Source organism: Pongo pygmaeus, chromosome 16, assembly GCF_028885625.2.
Source record: "Pongo pygmaeus isolate AG05252 chromosome 16, NHGRI_mPonPyg2-v2.0_pri, whole genome shotgun sequence".
In the NCBI taxonomy this organism is placed as follows: domain Eukaryota; kingdom Metazoa; phylum Chordata; class Mammalia; order Primates; family Hominidae; genus Pongo; species Pongo pygmaeus.
In genome coordinates this window covers 40,019,535-40,041,664 of record NC_072389.2, presented here as the reverse complement: position 1 = coordinate 40,041,664, position 22,130 = coordinate 40,019,535, and the positions used below count along the sequence as shown (strand labels likewise).

General features: G+C 36.9%; 1 protein-coding gene across 1 annotated transcript in view; it reads left to right on the top strand.

The window, feature by feature from the left end:
- AQR (aquarius intron-binding spliceosomal factor) overlaps positions 1 to 22,130 on the top strand; it is a 112,035-nt gene that overhangs the window by 49,279 nt on the left and 40,626 nt on the right. Inside the window, exons 15-21 of the mRNA XM_054450651.2 lie at positions 853 to 973; positions 4,065 to 4,206; positions 8,916 to 9,094; positions 12,568 to 12,735; positions 14,779 to 14,948; positions 18,423 to 18,664; positions 21,589 to 21,735. Of these exons, the coding sequence (XP_054306626.1) occupies positions 853 to 973; positions 4,065 to 4,206; positions 8,916 to 9,094; positions 12,568 to 12,735; positions 14,779 to 14,948; positions 18,423 to 18,664; positions 21,589 to 21,735 (1,169 nt within the window). The remainder of the gene's footprint in view (positions 1 to 852; positions 974 to 4,064; positions 4,207 to 8,915; positions 9,095 to 12,567; positions 12,736 to 14,778; positions 14,949 to 18,422; positions 18,665 to 21,588; positions 21,736 to 22,130) is intronic.

Sequence of the window (22,130 nt, the reverse complement as noted above, 5' to 3'; positions counted from 1 at the left end):
ACTCTGTCCCCCAGGCTGGAGTGCAATGGCACAATCTCGGTTCACTGCAACTTCTGCCTCCTGGGTTCAAGCAATTCTCTTGCCTCAGCCTCTTGAGTAGCTGGGATTACAGGTGTGCGCCACCACGCCCAGCTAATTTTTGTATTTTTAGTAGAGACGGGGTTTCACCGTGTTGGTCAGGCTAGTCTTGAACTCCTCACCTCAGGTGATCCACCCACTTCAGCCTCCCAAAGTGCTGGGATTAAAGGCGTGAGCCACTGCACCCGGTGTAACACTTGTTTTCATATTTGAGATAGATTATTAATATTAAGGGTACACAGAGGTCATCATGGAAAGGAACATAAAGTGAGAAGACTAGGGTGATAGATTAATAAACTTTCCCAGATGGTATAGCTAGTTAGTATAAGGAATGAAAACTATAGTCCAAAACCTAGAGCTCCTATTTTTTCCTACATTGATTAATGCTAAGTGTCATGGTTTTTAAACCCTTGGCATGTGCCAGGGACTTTGACACTATTTCATAATATTTCATTGGAAACTTGAGATGTGTGGCACTTTATCTGTTTTAGTGAAAAGGAAACTAAGGTTAGGAAGGTTAAAGTAACGTGCCCAGCTTTTACAGTACTCATAAGTAGAGGAGCTGGGATTTGAGCTCAGGTCTGCCTGATTCCAAAGACCATCACCATTGGTTCGTTTCTCATCTTTCATCTATGGAGAAAATAGGAAAAGAAAAAAAAAATCTCTTGTTGAACTGCTATAATAACTTTTAGGCATGAAACTTCTTCCATAAATTATTTTGATTGAAAAAAGATACTTCTAACCTTCTGCATGAACTTGTTTCCTTTCTTTTAGGTATCTCGTCATGAACGTCGAATTTCTCAGATTCAGCAGTTGAACCAGATGCCTTTGTATCCAACTGAGAAAATTATATGGGATGAAAATATTGTCCCAACTGAGTACTATTCTGGAGAAGGTATGGTAAAGAAATATGGATTCAGCTGTACAATCAAACAATTTCAGATTTATCATATATAATTGGCAATTATAGACAATGTAGTTCAGTCCACTCTGTACATTAGGATAATTTCCTGGTGCCCAGAAGTTAACTTTAGAAGCTAGAAAAGATTTAGTATTTTGAATGCTTTAGCACTAAGGGTTTTTATTAAATTTAACTATACACATATCACCCTGTGAAAAATATGACCATAAAGCCCTAAGACTGTTTTGGTTTTTTTGTTTGTTAGTGTGAGACAGGGTCTTGCTCTGTCACCCAGGCTAGAGTGCAGTGGTGCAGTCTCAGCTCACTGCAGCCTCTGTCCCTGGGCTCAAGTAATCCTCCCACTTCAGCCTCCCGAGTACCTGGGACCACAGGCGTGCACCACCACACCCAGCTTTTTTTTTTTTTTTTTTTTTAGTAGAGACAAGGTCTCCCCATGTTGCTCAGGCTGGTCTCGAACTCCTGAGCTCAAGCAATCTGCCCACCTCAGCCTACCAAAGTGCTGGGATTACAGGTGTGAACCACTGCACCTGACCATAAGACTGTTTTCAAGGAGACCTGATAATGCATGAAGTATAGCCTTCATTTTGTCACTATGATAGGCTGTGTTTGATAGAGCTTTTGTTTTTCAAAGGCTTTTTTTTAGGGGCTCTTTTAAATTCTATGTAAAGCCAGGTAATGATCACCAAAAAAAAGACATTATCATGTATTGATAGTAAACCCTTAGTGTTGATCCAAAATGGTATTGCCTGGTTTGTTCACTTATTTCCCCAGATTTGGATCTAAACACTTTTCACTCATCCTCTGAGGATGAGAATTTGCCACAACTGAGTATATGCAAAAGTGCATTCAGATATACTTTGAAGGTATATTTCAAAAGAAATTTCAGGACATTTTTTGAACAATGGCATCATTAGTAGAAGAAATGTGACTGTTTTAAAGACATCACAAGTATAAGTATTGATATATTTACTTAAAATGGTTACTCTAAGACATATCCTAGAGCCATAACTCCGATAGACCCAGTGCACTAATATTGTGCTAGATTTCAGAACAAAGGCAGTCTTCATATCTTTTTATGTTCTTACAGTGGTTAATATGTTGCTTTCTCATGTCTAGGGATGCACACCTGGATGATAAAGCTATAAAGAAATTCAAGATAGTGATTGCTATAAAAGTCAGAAAATAGTTACTTTCAGGTAAAGGGAAGAAGCTGTAACCAGGAAAGGGCACATGGGAGGATTCTGGGATAGCTGACAAGGTGGTTACAGGTTTCATTAAAAAAAAGTCTTTTACTTTACTGGTACCTTCTATACATTCCTTTTTTTCTTTCTTTCTTTCTTTTTTTTTTTTTTCCTGCTGAAGAACTTGAGTTGTTTAATTGTAGAGTTCCCATAGTCTATAGATTTTTTCTGATTGAATATTCATGGTATGGTATGTTGCAGCATGTTCCTCTGTTCTTTATTTTTCTTGCAAATTAGTACCACCTTTTGCAAAGGCTTGATCAGGCTAAGGTTATCCTTGGCAAGATTCTTGGTGGTGGTGTGTTCTTTCATCAGGAGGCACATACTATCTACTTGTCTCTTTTTTTGTGCTGTTAGTAGCTATTGATACTTAACACTTAGATTTGTTAATTCAGTGAGTGTTGAAAAGTGGTGACATTTTAATTGTCATTTTTTTAAATAAAAATGTGCTACTGAAAGAAATTGAGTTAGATTACAAGTCAGAATTTACTAATATAAATAATGTTAAATTTTGTACATCAATATTTGTTGTATTTAAGTTTATTATTTTTTTGGTAGTATGGGCAACAATGATGAGACTATGACTTATCAGTAAAATGTGTTCTGGGATTTTTTAAAACCTTTTTGATATTGCAGCTCAGTAGTCACTTATTGTCTAAGAGAAATAGTGTTAAGTGAGAATAATGAAAAGGGGGAGTCTGGAATAACAGACAAACAATGTCTTGTCCTTAAAGTTTAGCCGGAAGGCAAGTTCAGAGCACAATAATAATTATTGGAGATTGATTTATGCAATGTAACATAATAATTCGGTGTTCATGCTAAATTTTGTCATGGGCTAAATTTATGGTAACATTATTCACTTCAGTATTTTGCCAAATATAAATTAGGTGATAAGGGAAGAAGTTTTAAACTACTTGAGACTGTTAGTACAAGTATCTTTAAATACTTTGAAGGAGTACTGTTTACATACAGATCACTCATATGCAGATTACATGTATTAATAAAACTCATCCTTCACCCCAATTCTCTCTCTTTTTTTAATTTGAGACGGAGTTTTGCTCTTGTTGCCCAGGCTGGAGTGCAAGGACATGATCTTGGCTTACTGCAACCTCTGCCTCCTGGGTTCAAGTGATTCTCCTGCCTCAGCCTCCTGAGTAGCTGGGATTACAGGCACCCACCATGACACTCAGCTAATATTTTGTATTTTTAGTAGAGATGGGGTTTCACTATGTTGGCCAGGCTGTCTCAAACTCCTGACCTCAGGTGATCCACCGGCCTCGGCTTCCCAAAGTGCTGGGATTACAGGCGTGAGCCACCGTGCCCGGCCTCACCCCTAATTCTTAAGAGCCAACATTTATTAATCTGGTTTTAACATCTGTGTGAAAACAAAAATAAGTTGTTACCAGATATGCTGCATTTCAGGCATTCGTTAGATTCTTAGTTTTGAGGTGCCAGTTTTTTAATACAGAGAGCAAATGTCTGATTAAAAGAATAATTCAGGCTGGGCGCAGTGGCTCACGCCTGTAATCTCAGCACTTTGGGAGGCCGAGGTGGGCGGATCACGAGGTCAGGGGTTCAAGACCAGCCTGGCCAACATAGTGAAACCCTGTCTCTACTAAAAACACAAAAAATTAGCCAGGTGTGATGGCAGGTGCCTGTAATCCCAGCTATTCAGGAGGCTGAGGCAGGAGAATGGCTTGAACCTGGGAGGCAGAGGTTGCAGTGAGATGAGATTGTGCGGGCGACAGAGCGAAACTCCGTCTCAAAAAAAAAAAAAAAAAAAAAAAGAAGAGTTCAAATATGGATCTTTTTTTCCTTTTCAGGTTGTCTTGCTCTTCCCAAATTGAATTTGCAGTTTTTGACTCTTCATGACTACCTGCTAAGGAACTTTAACCTCTTCCGCTTAGAATCAACTTATGAAATTCGGCAGGACATTGAAGATAGTGTCAGCAGAATGAAGCCATGGTTAGTAAATTGGTTCCACCTGTAATGAAGAGACGCAAACAGTGACTGATAAACTTCTGTCAGAAACCTTATAAGTATATTTAGAAATAATATACTGGCACAAAAGTGCCCTCTAAAATAGGAGATATTTACTCTTTGAGACATTTTTAAATGTGAATTAACATACATCAAAATTGCTAAAATATAAATCACATATCTGGGTACTTGGGAATGGGAATGGGAGACTGGGGATAAGGGAGAAGAAGTCATCATGCTCAAGAAGGGAAAGGGGAAATGTAGACGGAGTAGGTCAGACCTTACTTAAAGGCCGATTGGAAGGCTAGGGGTTGGCCAAGCAGGCCCGTACTAGGTCAGGACAGTTTAAGTCCTGGAGGAAGCTTATGATAAAGGGGTGTTCCATTAATCCAGCTACTCATCACTGTTGCCACAGTATTCTCAGGCAGCCTCTCTAGGGGAATGGAGAGAGGATTAGGGCTGTTGCCTCACATTGCCTGGGGTTGTACATTAGAAAATCTTCTCTGTCTCTCTACCTATAGATTCTGTGGAAGAAAGTAAATCACCAGGATTTACTTTTAGGGCCAGTTGAGTTGGTCTTGTTATTTGAGGAATTCTTCTGCATAAACTCCACTTCCCACCTGCTAGCTCATGTCTGGAATTCCTTTAGCTAAGAAAAGTCTTTCATTCTGGTAATTGTAGCAGCTCTGCATTACAAGAATTTGTAAGGTTGATTTACTTTTATAGATGTGGCTGACTTTAGGCAAATGCTCTTCATTCACTATTTCATTCGAAGTATGAAATTGATAGATGTAAGTTATACATCACAAGTGATTATAAATGAGTAAAATACTATGAGATGGATTTTTATTACATTATATAATAGGACACCATGTATACATACACGATTATACTGCATTTTATGTGAAAAGCTGAACAGCTTTGGAATGTGAACTGATGCAGGTATCTTCCAGGCTTCTGCTTACTAATTATAGAGAGCTACCACAGACACTGTGATTATGATCTATTTTTTCACTTCTATGTTTTATTTCATAGAGAGTTCTATTTTTTAATTATTATGTGAAAAGTTATTCTGGGTGAGACTATAAAATACAACACAAAGCATTTTTGACTTAATAATCAGTTGAGTCAGTAGGCAGGCAAACACTGTGAAATTTGTATACCCACTGGCTGATCATTCCTGCCCACAGCTTTGCTGAAATTGTTGCCCATTGTTTGCACCCTGGGGGAGGGATTGATCAGAAAACTTCTTTACAATTTACGGTTACCTTGAGTTTATATGCTCAGATTCTGGGCCTAATTTTGGCCATTTTGCAAACTAGGGATTTATTAACTGGCAGTTCAACAAATAGAATTCATTTATATTTTACTTAAATGCCAAGTGCAACAAAAATACTTTGAGTTCTTTTGGTCTATTAATAAAAAAATTTTTTTTAATTATACCATTTTCTGGCTGGGGAAGAAAATGTCACTTTTTGGAGTTAATTCATTCACATTTGTAATAATAGATTTTTCTAAACTTACATTTTTAATGCCCATCATTGAAAATTATTAAAAATGTTGAAACCTGAAACAGGGCCAGGCTTCTGTTTCATATATCTTGAAGATGAAAACTAACAGAGGCGTTTTTACTCATTACGTGGCTCCAATGACTATGTTTTCCGGGTGCTGAAGCCCACTAACCAGCAGTAAGAGAGGATGTGCTTAAGGGCCGGAGATCTATACTTTTTCATGCTTCAAGTAGATTTTATAAGAAGAGAAAGGGGTAAGGGGAGTAGATTAGTGGTTGCTTGGGTTTGGTAACAGGGATTGACTGCAACTGGACAAGAGGGATCTTTTTAAAGATGATGGAAATGTTCCACAACTGAATTTTGTGGTGATGGATGCACAACTCTGTAAATTTACTGAGAACTATGGACTTGTATATTTATAGTGGATAAATGTTATGGTAATGTAAATTATACTGCATTAAAGCTGTAAAAAATGGAGGAGGTGATAGCAAGTTGTTTCACAAGGGTTTAGCCACTAAGTAATTCCTTTTAGACATTGTCCCAATACTAACCAAGCCATTGATTGCAGAACTTTGTTTTTAATTAGTTTCTCTTTTTGATGTTATGAAGTTCTACAATTTTTTGTTGTGACATAAAGTCTTTACATAGGAGGCAGTTTATCTTTGTAGATATGTCGTATTCTGCAGTACTTCCTAACTTTGGAGTGTTGCTTCAGTTTTTATGTTACATATTTCCCAAATACAACTTTTTAATATAAAAACTAAAGACTAGTTAGACTGACATAAGAAGAAAGAATGGGCATTGGGATGTTAGTGGTTCTGGTTATTACAACTAGCTTGTTTTTTTTTCCTTCCAATCCATAGCAGCATCTTTTAAATGATTTAAATATGCTCTAAAGGAGGTTTTTGCATAGATATTATTTGTTTGCTTGTTTTTAATTTTTTTTGAAATTATAGCTTGTCCTAAAATGTATTTGAAACAGCTTATAGAAGTACTTAAAATATAGAAAATAAAATATTAACGATTGAAACGGTCTTTATGAAGAGGATAAAAGAATAACAATATAAAATAAAACTAAGTAAAGAGGTCCTTCAGAAATGAAAGAGAAATAAAGACAGAAAAACAGAAGAGAACAAAAACTGAGAGAGTTTATCACCACTAGACTGCTTTACAATAAATGCTAAGGGAAGTTCTCCAAGCTGAAATAAAAAGCTGCCAATTTGTAACATGAAGAGACCCTGAATAGCTAAAGCAATCTTGATCAAGAAGAACAAAGCTGGAGACATCATACTTCCTGATTTCAAATTATATTACAAAGCTACAGTGGTCAAAACAGTATGGTACTGGCATAAAAACACATAGACCAACAAAAGAGAACAGAAAGCCCAGAAGTAAACCCACACTTGTACAATCATTTAATCTTCGATGTATGTGCCAAGAGTATACAATGGGGAAAGGAAAATGGTCTTGGGAAAGCTGGATATCTACTTGTAAAAAAATTAAATAGGATCCCTATATTACATGATACACAAAAGTTAACTGAAGGTAGATTGAAGATTTTAACGTAAGACCTGAACCCATGAAACTCTGAGAAGAAAACATAGGGGAAAAGCTCCATAACATTGGTCTTGGCAATGATTTTTGGGTGATACCAAAAGCACAGGGAACAAAAGCAAAATTAAGTAAGTAGTGACCACATCAAACTGAAAAGTTTCTGCACAGCAAAGGAAACAGTCAACAAAATGAAAAGGCAGCATTACATAATGGAAGAAAATATTTGCAAACCATGTATCTGATTAGAAGTTAATATCCAAAATATGTAAGGAACTCATATTACTCAATAGCAGAAGACCAAATAACCCAATAAAAAATGGGTGAAGGACTTCAATACTATTTTTTGTAAGAAGACATACAAAAGACAGATAGATGAAAAGGTGTTCAACATCACTAATCATCAAGGGAATGCATATCAAAACCACAATGAGATATTCAAACCTCACACCTGTTAGAATGGCTGTTATCAAAAGTCAAAAGATAACAAGTGTTTACAAGGATGTGGAGAAAAGGGAACTCTTATACACTATTGGTGGGAATGTCAATTAGTACAGCCATTATGGAAAGCAGTATGAAGGTTCCTCAAAAAATTAAAAAACAGAGCTATCGCATGATCTAGCAAACCCACTTCTGAATGTTTATCCAAAGGAAATAAAATCACTATCCCAAAGAGATGTCTGCACTCTTGTGTTCATTGCAGCATTATTCACAATAACCAAGATGTGGAAACAACTTAAGGGCTGAATGGATAAAATGTGAAAATGTGGTGTGTGTGTACATACATAAAAACACACAATCACACAATGGGATATGATTCACCTTTTAAAAAGAAGGAAATCCTTTTTTTGACAACATGGAGAAACCCAGAGTACCTTATGCTAAATGTATTAAGCCAGATACAGATAGACAAAAACTGATGATCTCACTTTACATATGGAATCTAAGAAAGGCAAATTCATAGAAGCAGTAGAAGGGCAGTTATCAGGTTGTGGGTGGGGGAAATGGGGTCATATTGGTCAAAGGGTCTAAACTTTCAGTTACAAGATACATAAGTTTGGAGATCTAATGTAAAGCATAGTGACTATAATTAATGTTTTATGTACTTGAAACTTGCCAGGATAGATCTTAAGTATTCTTACCACACACACAAAAAATGATAACTGGGTTGGTAATGATATCACAGTGTATACATAGTTTAAAACATCACATTGTATTCCTTAACTATATACAATTTTTATTTATCAAATATACCTTAATAAAGCTGAAATAAAACTAAGTGTGCTGGATTATTTATTTCTTTGATAAAATGGCTTAGCCCCAGAATGCTCTTATGTACATAGGGTTAGCTCTTATGTACGGGAGGAGACGTTCCTCTACTTCTGTTTCTTTTCTGGACCATGTTTGCCTGTTTCATGCTATCATATCCCTGTTTCATGCTATCATATATACTTTGTATACTTGGAGAGTTAAAGGTTTTTTTTTTTTTTTTTTTAGTTAAGAAATAACGGTTACTAATATTAGGACTTAAATACTAACTGAACAGTATTCCTACTTACTGGTTTTAACTTGTCTAAAAGTTGGGGATAGATTATTTTTTGTTTGAGTAATCATCCATTTCTTTGGTTTCAGGCAATCTGAATATGGCGGTGTAGTGTTTGGTGGTTGGGCGCGAATGGCCCAGCCCATTGTGGCTTTCACTGTTGTTGAAGTGGCCAAACCCAACATAGGTGAAAACTGGCCAACCCGAGTTCGTGCAGATGTTACCATAAATCTGAATGTCAGAGATCACATCAAAGATGAATGGGAAGGTAAGTTTGTATTTCAAAAAGTGACATTACCTTTTGCCTTGTTATGAACTTTCACTTAGAGCATTAACAAAGTACTTTTACTAAATGTTATCCTTTTAAGCTTTTATTAAGCTTTATCCTTGAAATTTGATTTAAAGAATAGCAACTTTTTTTCTAATTATTAGTTTAAAAAATACCAGGGATCATACAAGAATATTTAGGTATCTTAATATTTTAGTAAAAAATATAAAATTGTGTACATATCAAAGTTTTGAAAACTGAAGTTTGCAAAACCTAGAGGAGAGCATTTTAAGTCTTAAATTTAGCAAAATAATATTTACGGATTTGTGGGATCAATATAAAAGAATAAAAATATTAGTGTTCACCAAAGAGCAGGGAGAAAGCCCACATATAACATGCAAACATGCAGAGCAGTGAGGAAAATTGCTATTTTTCAAAAGATAAAAGTAGCCAAGGGTGAAAAAAATAGAAATGCATGCACTTTTTGGAAAATAAAAATTAGGCAAGCCTTAAAAAGAATATGTGGGGGTGGGCAGGGCTATAGTCAAACAGTTCAGAAATAAATAATAGTTTGTTTGCACCTAAGGCAGAAAGGATAAAGAGTCAGTGAAATCAAATGTAGTCAAGGATATATAATAATTGCAAAGAAATTAAAGGAGTTATTCCTCCTATTTTTTGCTAGGCAAGAGTTTAAGGATTAGAGTTCCATGTCAAAATTAATTTGTTTTGGAGGCAGATATGTTCAAAATTACTAAGTCCAATAGAGTTAAAACATCAATAAGACCTCTGCCAGAAGTGACATATGAACTGATTTCTAATAGGCAGTTTTAGATTTTTCTCCCAGCTGTCCTGTGAGAGGTCTTACTTGATGCCCTGTTTTGAGAAACAGTAGTCAGTAGGTTTTACCTCTTTTTACCTTCTTGGCATGCCAGAAAGAAAGGGATAGTCCCTTAATGGATCTGTTTTCAGAAATTATTACTACCAGTGTAGCTGTTTATAATCATGGGAGCTATATCATTATCAAAGAATTCTGAAGGAATCCAGCAACAAAGCTAGCCAAATGTTTAACAAATGCCTACCATAGTGGGTATAGTTTGTGACAGATTGTTTTATAACCCTTGTATCCTTCAAAAGAGTTCCATCCTGGTATATTACTCATCTAGAATAATGTGCACCTTTATTATTGCTGAACCTCGAGAAAGCCATTAAGTTGCTGGAGAAGGTCTCATATTTATTATTCCTTGAAGCTTAAGGAGATATTAAACACTGTGGGTAATAAACTGAGATAACTTACTGGGTACCCCCAGAAGTAGTAAATGGTTGGAATTTTGTTTATTTTAAAGGACTCTATAGGAATTTATAGATGAGAGGTCTGCATTTTGGTGTTAAGGAAAACAAAAGGATGTTTAAAAACAGGCCACTTCCCCCATCACTGACTGCTTTCAGAAGGACATGAGACAGTCTTTTTTTCTTTTAAACATCAGCCTCTGGTAGAATGAGAACTGGAATGGGTACATTTTGATGGGCAAGATAGGGCACAATAGGGTATTTTGGGATGAGTGATAATCTGGGGTATGATGAAGAGAAAAGTGTTTTCTGGGAGGCCTGGGCCAAAAACCAGCCCCTATATTGATCACAGATAGGGTAGCCAAATAGAAAATGGGAGCAAAAAGGAGAGATTCTGTAAACAATTATATATATATATATATTATATATATATATATATTTTTTTTTTTTTTAAGACAGAGTCTCACTCTGTCGCCCAGGCTGGAGTGCAATGGCACAATCTCAGCTCACTGCAGCCTCCACCTCCCGGGTTCAAACAATTCTCTGCCTCAGCCTCCCGAGTAGCTGGGATTACAGGCACCCGCCACCACGCCTGGCTAATTTTTTGTATTTTTAGTAGAGATGGGGTTTCACCAGGCCGGGCTGCTCTTGTGATCCACCGGCCTCAGCCTCCCAAAGTGCTGGGATTGCAGGTGTGAGCCACCGTGCCCAGCCGAATATTGTTTTATACAAGTAAATTTTAAAGATTATTAAACTAAATACCATAAAACATTCCTTTTGTCCCTTTGAAAAGGTGTGAACCTCAAGCCCTTTTCTTCTTCAATATTCTCATTTAAAGTTAAGGAAACAGAATTCATGAAATGGAAATGCCAGATTTGCTCCAGAAAGCACAGCTAGGATAGGGTGGATACAAATTGTTGCAAGGAGAGAGACAGTTGAGCTCATTGAAATATAGGATTTAAAAAAATGTGGATCTAAGATGTCCCAGAGTAAAGTGGTTTGTTTTAGGAAGGAACAAGAGGTCATCCCTCAGTGATGCCAAAAAGTAACTCCTATCTTGGGAGAGGATAAATGACTTCTTAGGACCACTTCTTTGGCTTTAAGACTTAGAAGTTTTAATGAGCTGTGCAGATCAGACGTCACACAGGTAGTACAACTCAGAGAGTAGAATGGTTCTCATTCATTCTCATTACTTCTCTTGCTGCTTTGCATAGAATTTATTGGGAAATAATTAAGTCAGTATTATGAATAGAGTTATTATTTCTACCTTTACCCATACTCTAACCAGTCCCCCAATTAAAACAAACCAAAATATTTTCAGTACTATTAGCCATATACCCACATTGTTGATTTGATTTCATTGTGTTTGTTGTTAACAAGGTTATGAGCAAGCAGACTGTTTACATTTACATTTATGTCATATAATGGCTAACAAAAACATCAGAAATGGAATGAAGATTAAGTGGTGTAGCATTACATGCTGTGAGGTCTAATTTTATAATCCTTGTCTTCCAGTTTCTCTACTTTTAATAGAGCTGGGAAGCCATTTGAGTTCATTATTGGGTCTAGTGACCAAGAAGTTGTGGACTTTGGCACAAGTCTCCTATTTCTTGACATTCACTTATAAAAATGTTCACGATTTGCCAACTGAAACTGTATATATTCAGCCATCTTTCTCAAGATCATATCTGTAAACAATACTTTTTTGCCTTGATGAATTATTCTTGAGTTGACCTGTTTTAGTGAAATACAATTAGGCTGTCTTTGGAATGACACTGATAGATAGTTTAAACTGATATTAAAAACCTGCTAAATATGCTATAGATGGATTATATGCCAGCCATATTTTTGGTTACTTATTAAGAATGTTAAAAATAAGAATGATGACGAACATCCAATTTTGGAGCTGTAGCATGACTTGGAGGGCTTATTCAGTAATATATTCTGGCATGAATGTTTCTAATTTTAATATAAAGAGGTTTTCATTTCAATTAATGCTATGAAATATTGAGTATTAAAGATTATAGAAAAGCCCATAATTGTGTTACAATGCGATAATAATCATTGGTCACTCATGGTATCTCTCTACCAAAGATAAGAGGTAGAGAAGCAAATAAGAATTTGCCTACAAAAAGACTGAAAACAATGAAATTCTAATAAATGAAAATGTCTTTATATTTTACCAGGTCTTCGTAAGCATGATGTATGCTTTTTAATTACCGTACGTCCCACAAAACCTTATGGCACTAAGTTTGACCGGAGGAGACCTTTTATTGAGCAGGTTGGCCTGGTTTATGTCAGAGGCTGTGAAATTCAGGGCATGCTGGATGATAAAGGACGTGTCATTGAAGATGGTATGGTGACCTATATTTTTGAAAGAGTATGTGTATAGAAGGATAAATTTCTTTGCCTTTTTCCCTTTTTTGCTTCTTAGGTAATATTTTTTAGTTGTTTTACCTACTAAGTTGACACAAAGGATTTTGTATCACATATGCGTAGGGTACCTACCATGCAGTTTTAGATATAGGTAACATGGTTTCTCACTGTGTCACACAGGCTGGAGTTCAGTGGGCAATCTCGGCCCACTGCAACCTCTGCCTCCTGGGTTCATGCGATTCTCCAGCCTCAGCCCTGCTAGTAGCTGGGACCATAGGCATATGTGACCATGCCCGGTTAATTTTTGTAGTTTTTGGTAGAGATGGGGTTTCCCCATGTTGCCCAGGCTGGTCTCAAACTCCTGAGATCAAGCAGTCCACCTGCCTCGGCCTCCCAAAGTGCTGGGATTTACAGACATGAGCCACCACCACACCCAGCCAGTTTCAAAACTTCTGTGTTAGATATCGGAAAGGACAGGATCTTTTTCTTTTTCTCCCCCCGGGATGGAGTTTTGCTCTGTCAACCAGGCTGGAGTGCAGTGGCGCGATCTCGGCTCACTGCAACATCTGCCTCCCAAGTTCAAGCAATTCTGCCTCAGCCACCTGAGTAGCTGGGATTACAGGTGCCTGCCACCGTGCCTGGCTAATTTTTGTATTTTTAGTAGAGACAGGGTTTCACCATGTTGGCCAGGCTGGTCTCGAACTCTGGGACAGGATCTTTTGAAATCATCTTTATTCAAAGCTTTTTAAAATATATAATACTTTATAATTTTTTTTTTTTTTAAGAAACACTCTAAATATTTCTTACAGTTGTCCAAGCTTTTTTGTGTTCAATGATATATTTTTTCTTCTTAAATTTGACTATTTTAATTAATTGTAGTGGTGGTTCTTAACTGGGAACAATACTGTCCTGCGTTTGGAAATGCATAGTGATATTTAGGTTTTCAAATGACTGGGATAGAGGTGAGGAATGGCAGGCTCTTGGCATTAGGTAACTGTAAGCCAAGGATGCTGAACATCTGAACAGAACTAAAAGAAAGAATTATCTTGCATAAGATGCCAACTTTACCCCATTTAAAAATACTGCTTTACAAAATTAGTCAGTTATTTAATCTTTTATGTGTATCACTTATTACCCCTTTGAAATTCTTTCTTCTGTTGTCCTGACTTCCTTTATAATACTTATTATTAAATTATAACTGCATACATGTCTAGTGCTTATTTTACAATTTGGTTGTTAAACTTCTTTTGCAACTTCAGTTTCTGCCATCTGTGGTTTAGAGATTATATCATTGCTAAACTGCTGATGATTAAATTATTTATCTCTAGAATAAGAGGAAATAGGAGAAGGGAGTGGAAAATGGATGGAATAAGCATAAGGCCACATAATGGAACCAAAGTTGGAGGCCTAAGACCCCCCTTTCCCCCCACCCCCCCCAAAAAAAGAGGAGATATGTCAGAGAGGAAAGAAAAGGCTCTGGGCTTTCAACCATTAGTATCCTACATTTCTGTGTATGTGAAATTTCTTTTCATGCTGGTTATACTAGGTATGGAATGTGGAAGGATGAGAAAAGTGATGAACCTCTGTCAAATTAAAGAGTAGAAAACTATGCCTTAAATTCTAAAATACATATATTTAATTAGAAAATATTTATTGAATACTTACTATATGTAAGGCAGTAGTGGGAGCTATGAGTGACAAAAGTAAAGATAAGTTCTTTGACTTCTAAGTGCTCCTATTTTAGTTGAGTGTGTGTACAAATTATTGCAAGTCATGGCATTGCATTGTAAACATCACATGACTGCTATGGAAGGAAATAGTGGGAATTTAGAGAAAGAAGAAAATACTTTCAGCGTCTTAGAATTTGAAGTGGGTGAGTGGAGGGCATTCTAGTTTGGGAAGAATGGTTGGAGTTAAGCCTGAACCATCTGCTCACCATTTCTAGAAAAGAAATACTGTTAACTTACTTTGATATTTAAAAAATATATATTTTATTTAACAAACTTTTTCAAATTGTCCAGGACCTGAACCCAGACCCAATCTTAGAGGAGAATCAAGGACATTTAGAGTGTTTTTGGATCCAAACCAGTATCAACAAGATATGACCAATACTATACAAAATGGAGCAGAGGATGTGTATGAAACTTTTAATATAATAATGAGGAGAAAACCAAAGGAAAATAACTTTAAGGTAATTTGGGTGTATGTAACTAAAAGTACTATGTCATAATTTAAGTAACTTTTATGACATAAATACAAAGATATTTGGTTAGAGGAAGATTTGTTAAGAAAAAAATAATGACTGCTTTTATTTTTACTGTAAGCAGTCCTCTTAAACTTTTAACATTGATGAAATATAAAAATTTAAAGAAATTGATTTGTTAAATCTATTTTGTCTTTTGAGGAGTTTAAAAACTGAAAATATAGATGAATCCAGGTGTTATGCTAAAGGTCCACCTCCTTTTCTGCTTTTTTTATATTAGGTACTCAGTTAATGCCCTATTATGAAGTGAAGAAAACTTGCTTACTTGTTTACTGGGGCTTCTTTTTTGAATCAAAAGTAGGTATACTTCCAGGTCACTTTAAGAATACAGATATGGAACCTCAAGGCTCTGAATTACTATATGATATAATATATTTTTACTCATTAGTAGGAAAGGGAGGTTTGGTGGCTCAAAGTTCTACTTTCAGAATAACTGTGGGGAGAAGAGTTTTAGTAAAGAATAGTTTTTAAAAACCATTATTTGAAACTATATTATAAAACTTAAACATTGAACAATTCTAGCATTTGATAATATGTAGCTTTTGCAGAAAGAGTGCCTTTCTTTTCTCTTTCTCCCGAAGTGCAGTACTTCTTAGACATTCCTATCACTTTATTACTTTTATGTAACCCTGTTGTTGTGATTTTTTAAAATCTTTTGAAGAGCAGAACTTGTTCTTCATCTCTCCCTGTTGTTGAACACAAATGGAGATATCCTTGATTTCTCTTTGTCTCATATTCTACTTCTAATCTATCAGTAAGTCTGATTAGCTCATCACCTCTGCCGATGCCACGTCCAAGACACCTTTGTCTCTCACATCCCTGCCTCCTTTCTTGTCTATTCCTCCCCTTACACATATCCACATAATGGCTGAATAATCCTTTTAAAATGTGAAGTATACCTTCATTTGATACCCCCACTTAACATTCTTTAATGGTTTCCCATCACATTAGAAAGTTCCTACCATAATCCAAAAGGCTCTCTCATTATCTGTCTTCTGGCTTCCTCTCCAACATCATTTTCTAACACTTTTTCCTTATTCACTCCATGTCAGTCACACTGCCCTTTTTGCTGTTTTTTTAAAATAATCCAAGACTTTTCACATGGTGTTCCTTTCACTTAGGTAATTATCCCCAGGTGTTTACATAGTTCATTTCCTCACCTGACATGGGCAACTCTTTTTCAATGTCACCTCCTAAGAGAAGCCTTCCCTGGCAACCTTACCTAAAGTAGCATCTTCCCTTCTCATCATTCTCTACCCTATTACCTTTATTTTTCATCAGAGCCTTTATCATAACTGATGATTATACATTTGTTACATATCTGAATTCTTCATTAGAAAGCAATGAAGCAAGCAAGTCTATGAGGACAGGGTTTTTGTTTTGTCTGCCAGCGTATCCTTAGCACCTAGAACTGTGCCTGTTATATAGTATGTTCTTAATAAACATCTATTGAGTGATCGAAGGATGGAGAAATCTAAGAGTTTCCAAGTTTTATAGTACCTATGACTGTCACAGTTGGTCAGTTTTCAGTAAATAAATCTCAGTTACTTCACTGCAAACTAAAACACTGTTTTCTTATATTCATTTGTTTGACTGTTTAGTGCCTACTGTAAGTCTGATATTGTGCTAAGATGAAGCTTATGAAGATGAATCAGACACAACTTATACCTTTAGAGAAGCTAGAAATATAGACAGATGCCTACCATGAACAGTTAGAAGGTGCCAAAAGCCATAAAAAGGCTGTGGATAAAAGTGTCCTGAAAGTTCAAAGGAGGCATTTAGTTTCTGATCCAAGAAAGAGGGGGAATGATTAACTTGCCTATGTTTAGGAAAAAAAGAATGCTCTCTTGGTTTCTTTCGTGTTTCATTATGTACCTGTGTAGCATCTCTCACTTACTGCCTTTTCTCTTTTCCAGTTTGTACAACCTATCCTAATCTGGATACTTTATTTTTTGCCTAGACAGTTATAATAGCCTCCTCTTTGTCTACCCTTGAGTCTCCTCATAGCCAGTCACCTGTTTTTCATGTTTCCTCCTACTGTGTGACACTGATCATTTTACTCTCCTTCTCAGAACATTTCTTTGACTTTCTATTCATGATGAAATAAATCAAAGCTCCTTCACAAATCTTTTACTTGAGTTCAATAAAAATGCCACTTTCCTCCATGAAACCTTTCCTAATGTTAAGTGTCCCCTGCATCCATCTCTCTCATTTACTGTGAACTTTGTTCCCACTGTATTTTGTAACATTCTTTACTATTTACCACATTCTGCTGCTTTGTGTTACAGTTAAGGACATATTTTATCTTGCTACTAAAACTGTAATTTCCTTAGAGGGCAGAGCCCTGATTTTATTCATCATTGTTACGTGAATATACTCATTTGGGTATTCATTCATTCACCCGTTCCGTATTTAAACTGTTCTAGATCCCTACTCTTGTCGGAATTATACTTTAGTAGGGATTAAACAAATGATAGTAGGGATAGTAGGGATAAAACAAATAACCAAGTACCTGAACAAGAGAATTTCAGGTACTGATAAGTGTAAGAACATAAAGCAAGGCAACGTGATTAAGGGTATGATTAACATATACTATCTTATTGTTTTCAAAAGTTGTATAACAGTTATGATTTAAAAATTGTCAGTTTGGTTATTTTAGTCTTTGAAATTAATAGCCTAGCCTCCAAATTTCTATATGTGAGATAGATCACTTTGTTGAAATGATTTTTGGAAAGTCTAAGAATTTCCCTTGGCTTTTTGTAATTACTTTTGACAGCATATATGCTAACTACTATAATGACCTTTTGTTGTAGTCCTGATTCTTTCCTTCTGAATTTTTATTTGCTATTTCCTTTATTTTTATCATTTTGTTCACTTTATTTTTTATTTCTTCTCACAGTCCTAATTTTAATATTTCTAAGTTGTGATGTTTCATCACAATTGAAGTATACATTAATGTGCTTCTGGTTGTGCGTGATTTTAGCATTAAAGAACTATGGAATATAAAGAGGGAAAAATTCCAGGAGTTTCTGAGAGGAAGTATTTTCTTTAAGGGTTTGTTCTATATTGTTTTTTTGCTGCTGTGTCGACCTGAGTCTGGTTTTCATCCTATTCAATAGGAGTCAAATGGTAAATTTATTTATGTCATTCTGTCTAAGCGAACTCTTAACGGATAAACTGTTCTTGCTAAGTTTGGTCTTTTGTTTAACTCAGTGTGTGGTATCAGCTGAAAATATAGCTGTTGATTCAGTCTAGCCAAGCACCTGTCAGCCAGCGGAAAATAGCTTCTTGCTCTGAAACACTCGGGAATTCTGGATTAGTGCAGCCAGCTCTGCATTCCAGTAAGTGCAAATGTTTGAGATGTCTTACTGACACAATCTTTTTTTGTCCTTTTACTGACAGGCTGTGCTGGAGACTATTCGGAACCTGATGAATACTGATTGTGTGGTACCTGACTGGCTGCACGATATCATTTTAGGTTATGGGGACCCAAGTAGCGCACATTATTCGAAAATGCCCAATCAGATTGCCACCCTTGATTTCAATGATACATTTCTCTCCATTGAGCATTTAAAAGCCAGCTTCCCTGGTCATAATGTTAAAGTAACTGTAGAAGACCCTGCTCTACAAATACCCCCTTTCAGGTAAAGTCAGAACTGGGTACGCTCCTCTCCAGCATTCTGTAGTCAATGTACGTTATGCCATCAGGATTACTAGCTAAAGTGAGTTTTGAGTACTATATTTGGATTTTGTTTTTGCAGTCTCTACCTTCACCATACAATCACTGGGATAACTTTATTATATTTGAATCTATTTCTTAGTGCAGAAGCTGTTTTAAGACCACAATAAAAGTAGTCTAATACCTAATAAGGGATCAATAAATACTTATTGACTGAAGAGAACTATCTAAATATATTTATAGCATTTGACTAAAATATGTCTTTGCAGTTATGCATAATCTGGTATGTTTTTCAACTAATGCAGCTGTGTGATGTTGAACTTTGTTTTTAGGGAAAAAATCTTTTTTTCTTTTAACTTTGCGTGCTTTCACAAATTTGAAATGTTCACAATATAGCTGGGTACAATGGCTCATGCATGTAATCCCAGTGACTTCAGAGGCTAAGGCGGGAGGACTGCTTGAGGCCAGGAATTCAAAACCAGCCTGGGCAACATAGTGAGACCCCATCTCTAAAAAAATTCAAAAAAGTAGCTGGGCATGGTGGCACACACCTGTAATTTCAGGAACTCAGGAGGCTGAGGCAGGAGGATTGCGTGAACCCAGGAGTTTAAGGCTGCAGTAAGCTATGGTTGTGCCACTGTACTCCAGCCTGGGTGACAGAGGAAGACCTCATCTCTAAATAAATAAAATAAATACAGTAGTCATATTTAATCTTAAATTAGGTCTGGTCTTAAAATTTAAGTGAAAACAGAACAAAGTACCTGAAATAATTGGTTGTTATTCCCTGAATTCCTTCATATGGATTAGTGGTAAGGCACTGAGTATACCTATGGGTGGTAGCCCACAGATTACTTTCTTAGCTAGAAATTAGAAAACACACAGCTTTCAACTGTATATCTATATATAAAATAATAGGCCAGGTGTGGTGGCTCATGCCTGTAATCCCAACACTTTGGGAGGCGAAGTTGGGAGGATTGCTTGAGGCCAGGAATTCCAGACCACCCTGGGCAACTGAGACCTCATCTCTATTAAAAAAAAAAAAACTAGCAAGATTTGGTATGTGCCTACAGTCCCAGCTATTCAGGAAGCTGAGGTGGGAGGATCACGTGAACCCAGGAGTGTGAGGCTGCGGTGAGCTATGATCACACCACTGCACTCTAGCCTGGGTGACAGAGCGAGACTGTATCCCAAAATAATAATTAATTCTACATTTTAAATATACATATCCTTTATACACCCAAACCTAGTCTTCCTCCATACTTTCCTAATCCTATTTATGGCAAAGACATTTTTCTACTCCTCCATCTTGAAATCTCAGCATTATTTTTGAATCTTTTTACTCCCATAAAACTCCTGCTATATCTCAGAGATTCTGCCTTGAGGATAGTTTTTTGTTTGTTTGTTTTGTTTTGTTTTTTTTTTTTGAGATGGAGTCTCGCTCTGTCGCCCAGGCTGGAGTGCAGTGGTGCGGTCTCTGCTCACTGCAAGCTCCGACTCCCGGGTTCACGCCATTCTCCTGCCTCAGCCTCCGGAGTAGCTGGGACTGCAGGCGCCCGCCACCACGCCTGGCAATTTTTTTTTTTGTATTTTTAGTAGAGACGGGGTTTCACCGTGTTAGCCAGGATGGTCTCGATCTCCTGACCTTGTGATCCACCCACCTCGGCCTCCCAAAGTGCTGGGATTACAGGCGTGAGCCACTGCGCCCGGCCAAGGATAGTTTTTTTGCTCTGTCGCCCAGGCTGGAGTGCGGTGGCGCCATCTTGGCTCACTGCAAACTGCCTCCCGGCTTCACGCCATTCTCCTGCCTCAGCCTCCTTAGTAGCTGAGACTACAGGCGCCCGCCACCACGCCTGGCTAATTTTTTGTGTTTTTAGTAGAGATGGGGTTTCACCGTGTTAGCCAGGATGGTCTCGATCTCCTGACCTCGTGATCCACCCGCCTCGGCCTCCCAAAGTGCTGGGATCACAGGCGTGAGCCAACGCGCCTAGCCGAGCATAGTTTTTTCATGTGCCATTTGTACTGCTCCCTCTTTAGGCCCTCAGCACTCTTTATGATAGCAAAATCTTTCCTCCCTATCTCACCTCACTAGAATCCACTACATGGTTTACTGCTAGAGCTATTCACTGCCTAGCTAAAAAGCTGGTTGCTCCTATTTCTTACCAAAATAAGTGCTGACCACCTAGCCTCATTGGCTCTTAGCATTCTTTGGTGTTATCTATTTTTTTAGACTGTGAAAGACAACTGGAAAAAGTACACATAGAGAATGAATTTTTTAGTTCAATTTTAGGGAGTTCATTGACTTCCCTGAGGTATCTGTGGGGAGTTACCTCCTAATCCCAGGTTATGACCCTCTGCCTTAAAAGCTTCATATTCTATATGTGTCATTACAAGGTTCCTGTCATAACAAGGCTTCTGTCTCTTCAGCCTTATTTTTCTCTACCCTACGCCCAGGCGAAATACGCTGCTTATACTTGGCCTCTGCTGTTGCTTCTTTCTTCCAGGAATGTCTTCTCTTCCCATCTTTGAATGTCTAAATTCTTTGAGACTCATCTTAGATGCCATCTGTCCCATGAAATTTTTTTCTGATTAAATGAAGGACAGACAATGAATAAAACACTTTACAATGCACATGACATAGTATTTAATGTTTCTTTAAATTCTCCCTTAATTCTCCGTTAACTGGGTGACTTTTTTAAATTTGAAAACTCCCAACACACGTTAGTGCTTGTAACTCGACCATTTTCAGAGTTTACATACAGATAGTGAGTTCCTTTAAGCCAGAAATGTTTCTTACTCCTCTGATTATCGTGCATACAATGTCATGCACCAGATAGGTACTCAGTAAATACTTGTTAATTGTAAAAATGAACAGAAGTTTTGGTCTTGTAGGATAACTTTTCCAGTAAGAAGTGGAAAAGGGAAGAAAAGGAAAGATGTGGATGTGGACGATGAAGACACCGAGGAGGCAAAAACCTTAATTGTTGAGCCCCATGTTATTCCTAATAGGGGTCCTTATCCTTATAATCAACCCAAACGGTAATTTTACTACCTATTATAATTGTAATAATAAATAATAGTTTGCCATTTCAACTGGATTAGGAATGTTTTTAAATTTTCTGTTTCTTTTAAAACTCCACAAAACTCCTGTTTCTGAACCCTCTTTCTTTCTATTCTGTCAGTCAGCTGAATAACTGACATTTTAGGCCATTCTGTAGTCATAATATTTCAAAAAGAAACATTTTCAGGTACTATGAGAAATAAATGTTAGAGGCTACCTTAATTTGAGCAAAGGGTTCTTACTTCGTGAGCCTGTGTTACGTATAGCAGTAGCCCTAATGCGTGTGTGCCATAACTAGTAAATTGGCATTATATTTAGTATTAGAATGGGAACTAGAACTTTGGGACTCCAAATGAGGTCTAGGATGGGCTAA